This window comes from Suricata suricatta, chromosome 9 (assembly GCF_006229205.1).
Source record: "Suricata suricatta isolate VVHF042 chromosome 9, meerkat_22Aug2017_6uvM2_HiC, whole genome shotgun sequence".
NCBI classification, from domain to species: Eukaryota; Metazoa; Chordata; class Mammalia; order Carnivora; family Herpestidae; genus Suricata; species Suricata suricatta.
Window position 1 is genome coordinate 110,875,383 of NC_043708.1, and position 7,134 is coordinate 110,882,516.

The 7,134-nt window shown below is 59.4% G+C and overlaps 1 protein-coding gene across 8 annotated transcripts; it reads right to left on the minus strand.

Moving 5' to 3' along the window:
- ULK3 (unc-51 like kinase 3) lies at positions 1-6,562 on the minus strand. Of its 8 annotated transcripts, XM_029952363.1 has the most exons (16): positions 6,382-6,562; positions 5,578-5,718; positions 5,369-5,489; positions 4,747-4,851; positions 4,003-4,146; positions 3,704-3,786; positions 3,204-3,359; positions 2,958-3,063; positions 2,718-2,758; positions 2,389-2,491; positions 2,196-2,260; positions 2,035-2,113; positions 1,916-1,956; positions 1,480-1,527; positions 1,208-1,274; positions 1-1,089 (listed from the first exon to the last, which is right to left on the minus strand). In XM_029952363.1, exons 1-16 carry the CDS (start codon positions 6,481-6,483, stop codon positions 1,073-1,075), a joined length of 1,419 nt encoding a protein of 472 aa, XP_029808223.1. In that variant the 5' UTR covers positions 6,484-6,562; the 3' UTR covers positions 1-1,072. The 8 variants fall into 8 exon arrangements, 7 of the variants coding, with proteins under 7 accessions (XP_029808223.1, XP_029808224.1, XP_029808219.1 ...); XM_029952364.1 differs by lacking the exon at positions 4,003-4,146; XM_029952359.1 differs by having other exon boundaries at positions 3,704-4,146.
- Between the last annotated feature and the right edge of the window lie 572 nt (positions 6,563-7,134).

Sequence of the window (7,134 nt, forward strand, 5' to 3'; positions counted from 1 at the left end):
TTCAGAAAATAATTTATTAGAGAAACCATTACATTCTTTACACCTAGCCTCCGGCAAGGAAGACCAACTCCTTGCCCCAAGGAGGCACTGAAGGGCATAAAGGTTAGAGATCATCAACACCCTTGTGGACTTTTTAAAAAGAACCCTCAAGTAACTCCACGTGTGCACATTCTCCTCCAGACTAAAGCCACTTAGCCCACGTAGGGAGCTGAGGAGGTATTAACAGCGCCATTACAGAGATGGGAGACCCAGGCCAGAAAAGGGAAGGGAGGCACCCAGGGTCACACACTGGGGTAGCAGCAACATCAGACCTCCTGGATTGCTGGGTAATCGGCAGCCTGATGCATCAGGCAGCCCCTATGCCTGCCCTTCCAGGCCAGAACCAGCTCTTTGGCAAGTAGGGGCAAAGGATGAAGGCTGAGGACACCTCCCCTTGTGCCCCTGGGGCCAGAGCAGGAACAAGGCATGGCTTTCTTCAATTTGCCCACCCATACAAAGTACATTATTTTCATGTCTGAAGGATTATCTTACAGTGTTGAGAGGGTGGGCAGGGAGACTGGAGAGCTCTGTGGGATGCATACCATGGGGTGGGTGGTCCCTGAGAGCCCCATTCCAGGGCAAGGAGTGAAGTGAGTTGCAATTAGGGCTCCCAGGAGGGGCAGGGCTGGGCACAGGCACAGCTGCCCACTGATGGGGAAGGGGCAAGCGCAGAAGCGCCCTGCAGAGGGTTCCCTGTTCCCAGAGCAAAAACAGAAGCCTGATGCCCCCAAACTGACCAGCTCAGGGTCCAGCAACCACCAAATAACAAAAGTCATATGAAAGAAACTTCTCACAGAGTCTTGCTCCCCTTCCCCCAGGGGACGAGGCCCAGTGTTTCCAACACAAAGACGGGCCATCAGGGTCTGGGAACCCCCTGGGGGTGGGGGGGATGCTGGGATGGGGGTGTCTCAGAGTTGCCCATCCAGGAAGCCTACTCCACAGCACTGCAGAAGGCCACAGAAGTCTGGGCATCAGTCTAGGTGAGGGTGTCCCCAGTTTCAGGTGGCTTGTGGTCTGTCCAGTCATCCTGGGGTCACTGCAGGGTGCAAGCTGTGGAGGGGGAAAGGAAAAAGTCAGTCTCAAGTATCTGGCAAAGAGGCAGAACCTAGGGCTCCCCACAGGCCTCACCCCTTGTTGGTAGAGGGTCAGACCCCAGGGCAAGACTCACAGCTACGAACAGATTCCGACAGCCCCTCTTTGTCCAGGCTCTCGGCTGCCCAGCGGGACTCCCTCATCTGTGGAACAGAAAGGCAGCACAAGGGTGAGAGGTGGCCAGAGGCAGACACGGGAGCCGCCTAGCAGCCACCGAGCCACTGAGTGCACAAGTGCAAAGGAGAGAGACGGCAATGGGGAGACCTTCAGAGACCAGAGAGGGAGACACACAAAGGGGCGCAGGAGACAGCCAGCCAGGAGCAGAACTCATTGGGCCCGTGTGCCCACCTTGACCTGCTCCTTCAGGTATTCAGCTCGGGCCATGAGGTTTTGAACCTGCGAATGGAAGACACGCCCGTGGGGTGTGGGTCACAAGGGCCTTCAAACTGCTTTCCTCCTCACTCCTGATGCTTGCACAGCCCTCTCCCCCATCAGAACAGCTTCCCCTGGGGCCTCCTTATCCCTTCCTTCTCCACAAAGCCTTTCCACTGAGGCAACCCAGCCCATTTCCTGCTGCTGGGTTCCCAGATCCTGTCTGTCCCAGTGCCCTGACCCCCAGCACCCGTGGCCCCTACAAAGCACATGGGGCCACCGATTTACCAAGACTGTAAGGACTGACTCCCTGACTTGGAACACCCCGAGGGAAGCTAAGGCGGTCCCCCATGCGGGAGCAGGGTAAGAAGGTGAGAGGAAGCCCCCCAGTGCTCCCAACCCCAGTGGGCACCTCAGCGTGAAGCAGTTCCCGCCTCCGGCCTGGGGGTTCCGCTACAAAGAGAGGGAGGGCACGTGGTGAGGGCCTGGCCACCCGGGGCCTGGGGGAGCGTGGTGATCAGGGGGCCTCACCTGCCAGCAGCACCAGTAACTCCCCCAGGCTGTGCTGGTACAGGTCCAGGGAATCCTGCTCCCCGCCAGCTTCCTCCTCCTGCAGCCACGAGAACACATCATTTTGGGTCATGACCTGGACTCTCCCTGCCCCACCAGGACCCCTCTCGCTGGGCACAAACCTTGGCCATGGCAGCTGAAGCCACTTCCAGGGCAGCAAGGAGGCGAGGTTTGTCCCGGGCCATCTCTGGGATGAGGGCAAGGGCTCAGGGTGAGGAAGGCAGCCTGGGGTCATCTCAGGGAGACCACCCCATGCCGCCTCCCCCTCGAGCCAGTGGGACGCTGCTGGGGCCTGAGGCCAGGAGCCAGGCCTACCTCTGAGCAGGTCTCGGGCAGAGGTCCCTTGCCTCAGCAGGGCCTGATTGGAGGAGGAGATGATGGCTTTGAGCTCCTCAGCCCGGGACACGTACTGCCCCACCTGCAGAAGGTGAGGGGCTGAGGAGGGGCCGTCCCACCTTCCCCGCTACCAGCACCCACCTCCAAGTTCTCCCTCTGGGTCCTCAGGGACTACTCCAAGCTGTCATGTCAGGGGGTCATCTGAGGCTGAACTAGGAAAGGAAGTTCTGGTTCTAGGCTCTAAGGAACCAGTCTGCAGAGGCCCCCGGATCCCGCACCTGCTTCCTTCAGGAGACTCCCTCACCCACCTTGGCCTTAATTGCCTCCTTCCGCTGGGTGTCCACTTCGTCTGTAGAAAATGGGAGTTCGTATGAGGAGTCTGCCCTGCCCCACACCAAACTCTCTGGAATCCTCAGAAGGACGAAGTTCCAGATTTACCCTCTGCTTTGTCTCCCACAAAAGTTTGGGTAGGGAGCTGCTTCTGGAATCCATCCACTGCAGCTGCGGCCACCCCACCCCTGCGGCACCCTGAGCCTCCAGGCACTCACAGTGCAGGGCGGGCACGAAGAAGTCCAGAGCTTTGCAGTATAGAGACAGAGCGGCCGCGGCGTCCCCGTCCTGGTCCTTCTTCACCGCCTGCACCACCAGGGAGGTCTGGGAGACAGATCGGGAGTCATGCCCATCCCTCCCTTGTGCTCACCACGAACAGAAAGGGCAGGCCCCCTGCTTACCACCGAATGGGGTAGATGAGCCAGCCCCCCAATCTGCCCTCACCCAATGCCACCCCTGCTCACTGCTCGTGCCAGGCTCTCCCCACTGGGCATATGCTCCAGGTCCACCCAGGGGTGGGCAAAGAAGTCCTGGAAGGAGATGCGACGGTTGGGGTCCCGCTCTAGGAGCCGCTGCAGCAGGTCCCGGCAGTCTCGGGAGAGTGGGGGCCGTAGGGGGAGCTGTGGGGAGAATGGAGGACAGATCACATGGGCTTCCAACACTTCAACCCTGCCTGGGGGCCTCTCAGGACTGGGGGGGCCAACCTTGGCCTGGGCCTGCTAGGCTTTTCTCCCAGAGGTCACCTGCACAATGATCCCCAGGGCCAGCCCTTCACTGCCTGCTGTGAGCTGATCTGGGCTCCCAGAACCATATGGGACCTTGACTTCCCCTCTAGAACACGCCCCAGCCCCACAAAGCTGGCCCAGAGCCCACACCCCAATCTGTGCAGCTGGCAGTGAGGTCTCCAAACATAGAGCCCTGAATCCCTCTGCCCAACAGATGGCCAAGGCCCTTAGAGACTCACCTCAATAACCCGGTTGCTCCGGATCTTCTCTTCCAGCTCTGTGAATGACCTGGAGGCAAAGGGGGGCTGCCCGAAGAGGGCTTCTGTGGAAGGGAGGCAGAGGGCAGGCTGGGAGGGGAGAGGGCCAAGCCTGGCCTCGCCCCACTTTGGAAGACACCCCCAGAGCCATGTCCCTGGGCCCGCACAGTCACATTCACTAGACCCCTCAGGAGTGTCCCAGAGAGACCTGGTGCGGGGACACATGGTGCAGGCTGCAGGCCCCGGGGGCCCCGGGGTAGGGTGGGGGACAGAGCTCTCACCATACAGGATGACCCCCACGGACCAGAGGTCCACACGGGCATCGTACTGCCGCTGACACACCATCTCAGGGGCCATGTAGAGAGGGGAGCCACGCAGTACATGCTTCTCGTCCCAAGGGGACATGTGCTGTGCGAAGCCAAAGTCTGCGAGCAAGAGGCCAGGCAGCAGGGCTCCGCTAGTAGCTGCTTCTGCTCCAGACCTTTAAAGCCTCACCCTGGGCTCAAGGGCAGGGCTCACCCCACCCTCCAAGCTCACCAGGATCAATCCTACCCTGCAGCCTCTGCTCACAGCCCTTCACTCCAGATCAGTCTAGAACACCCACCTACATCTTCCTCTGGGAGCCAGAATAAATCCCACCCACTCTGCCACAGCCTCCTCAGGCACCCTTTTCCAGGAAGCCCACCCTGATAGCATCCGCTATGAAGATAAGGGCCCACGAGGAGTTAGAAACTCAGGTTATACCTGGCTTTCTGGCTTTAAGTCCTTTCTTTTCCAAATTCTATCAGGGGCCACAGTCACCTCCTCCCTCACCTCCCACCCTCCAGCAATGCCACACTCGGAGTTATAGGCTGAGCCCCAATCCTTGTGACAGACCAAGTCCTGACCCAGCTCACATACTGAGCCCTTCCCCTTGTCACATGCTGAGAGGGTGCAGGAGAACCGGGGCTGCTGCATGAGCCCAGGCCTCAGGCGGCCTCTGCACACCCACCCTCCAAACCTCATCCCTGCTCTTCAAGACACACCTGCCAGTTTGAGGTGGGGCTTCTCTAAGGAGCTCAGCAGAATGTTCTGCGGCTTCAGATCCAGGTGAGAGATATTCCGTTCATGCAGGAACTGCAGGGCGCTAGCTGGAGAGTAAGACCCATGTGGGGCAACAGGTCAGAGAAGCCCATCTCCCACCTGCCTGTCGCCTTCCCATCCGACTCTTCAAGCCTGCACAACCTCAGTTCTTCTCTGGTTGGTCTACTGAATGTTTTAATACTTAAGTATCAGGCTCCTGCCACTTCTAAGAATTTGCCCCCTAACCCCTTGGGACCTCTTCACAAGCTCCCCCTCCCAGAAGCCTCCCCAGCCCTTAAGGTCTTGTACTTTTCCTTGACAAAGCACTTGGGCTCTGGAACATTCTATGAGTTCCTTATATTATGTTCCATGTGTGGAAACCTGGACTTTCCCCCCGCCCATGGGGACTCCTCTCTGTCTCTCATGGCATCCTTAAGCCAGGGATAGGAACACGGGAAAGACAGGGCCCTGGGAACCCAAGCTGGGACAGAGGCAACTGCTAAGAAGCGCTCTAGCCTGGGGTAGGGGGCTGAGAGGGGCAGAGACCATGGGACAGGATGTCAGGCTGGGGCCAGAGGCTTTTACCCAACTGCTGCATGAAGACGCGAGCCACCTTCTCAGGCAGAATTCTGCGGGTGTGGATGAAGCGAGACAGGTCACCCCCTGCGCAGAACTCCATGATGAGGTAGATGTTGTCGCTGTCCCACTGTGGTTATACAAGGAGAGAAACAGCTTGAAGAGAATGTCCCTTCTCCAGCTCCCTTTGGGGGGACGGCCCCACCCCAGGCCCGCACCTGAAAGTCTTTCAGCTGTACAATGTGGGGGTGTCGAATGCCCTTGAGGATCTCAATCTCTGTCAGTAGATTCTCCACGGATGCTTTGTTCAGACTCTTCTTGGCCACGCACTTTATGGCTACCACCTCACGGGTATCCTTCTATGGGGACAGGAGACTTGACAGGTCTCCCTTGAGGGGGCCAGAGGGCTCTGGTTCCCTCTGCCCCTTTCCCCCCTACAACACTGGTCCTACCCAGTCAGACCGGGCCTCCAGGCTTCCCATTCTAACAAGAGGGAGTTACCCGGATTCTGGAATCTCCCTCTCCGCCCCCGCTACCCCCGCCTCCCCACCCAGTCTGGTGTTCTCCAACCCTGTTCCAGAATCTGTTCCACTGTATTCTAAAGTGCCCCCACTAAGGCATGTCATTCGGTGTTCTAGACCGGCGCATTCCACTTCCTAACTGGGTCATCTTCTAGAACCCTGTCCCAGACTCTTCCCAGCCCAAGCATCCTCCCTGTCTTGCGCGGGTTCTTCAGCCAGTGACCCCGAGATCCAACGAGGTCTCCGCCGGCCTCGCCAGACACAACAGGGCTGCGTGGGAGTGTGTTTGTGTTTAACACCTAAGGGTGGCAGTCAGCTCTCAGCTCCCACCGCATCCACCGAAAGACACAGGGACGCTGCCGGCCGCGGGCCGCTCCCTGCTCGAACGCCGCGTCTCACCTCTCGGACGGACGCCCAGCTGGACTAGCTGGGGTCTAGCGGGCACCGGAGCCCGGCCCTCGTCGGTTCCCGGACCCCGGGGATGCACCGCCCCGCACCCACCTTGGCGTAGGCTTTGTACACTGTGGCGTACGTGCCACTGCCCAGGCGCTCGGTGAGGATGAAGCCGTCCAGCCGCGGGGGGCCCCAGCCGGGTCCGGCCATCCCCGCCGCCCCGCTCCCGCCGCTTCCTGCTTTCAGGCGCGGGGTTCCGGCGCGCAGCCCAGAGGGCAGAACGCGCGGCCACGGCGGGGACTCCACGCTGCCCCCAGCGCCGCCCGCCGGGACTGCAGCGCGGTGGGCGGGGCGCTGGCCTCGCACCGCCCCGCGGCCCCGCCTCCCCCAGTTTCTCCAGGTGCAGCTTCCGGGCGCCTTGTGATTGCGTGATCCGCCAGTGCCCGAAAGGGTTACTTGGGAATACTGAGGCCCCTGCAGGCCGAGGCCAGCAGACAAGGTCACCAGGAGGAAGAGTCAAAGAGGCTCCCGAGGGTCCCCCTCCGACCTAGATCAGCAGCTCTAGAGATTGAAGGTGCCTTTGGAAGAGACCAAGTAGTCTCAGGAAGGGGCTTGGCCCTCCTAGACCAGCCAGAACAGGGTGGCCAGATGCAGAATCTTAACTGCCCCTTTACTTAGCACCGGAGGAGCTCCGTTCAGGCTCCATAGGCCATCCCCATTCTCCCAAGTCCACCAGACATTAGGACCAGTGTTGTCTGAAAATGTTTTTATTTAAAGCACAAAAATTGAGACATAACATACACATTTATACATGAAGAAAAAAACACCAGAAAGTTTACAAAACCTTGGTCACTGCCACAA

Bases quoted from the DNA above. Each gene is read 5' to 3' on its own strand.
- ULK3 (XM_029952359.1), bottom strand. From the start codon at position 6,483: ATGGCCGGACCCGGCTGGGGCCCCCCGCGGCTGGACGGCTTCATCCTC. The intron at 5,490-5,577 runs GTGCGGGCCTGG...GTATAACCACAG, and splicing joins TACAGCTGAAAGACTTTCAG to TGGGACAGCGACAACATCTA. The intron at 1,528-1,915 runs GTGCCCACTGGG...TTCCATTCGCAG, and splicing joins GGGAACTGCTTCACGCTGAG to GTTCAAAACCTCATGGCCCG.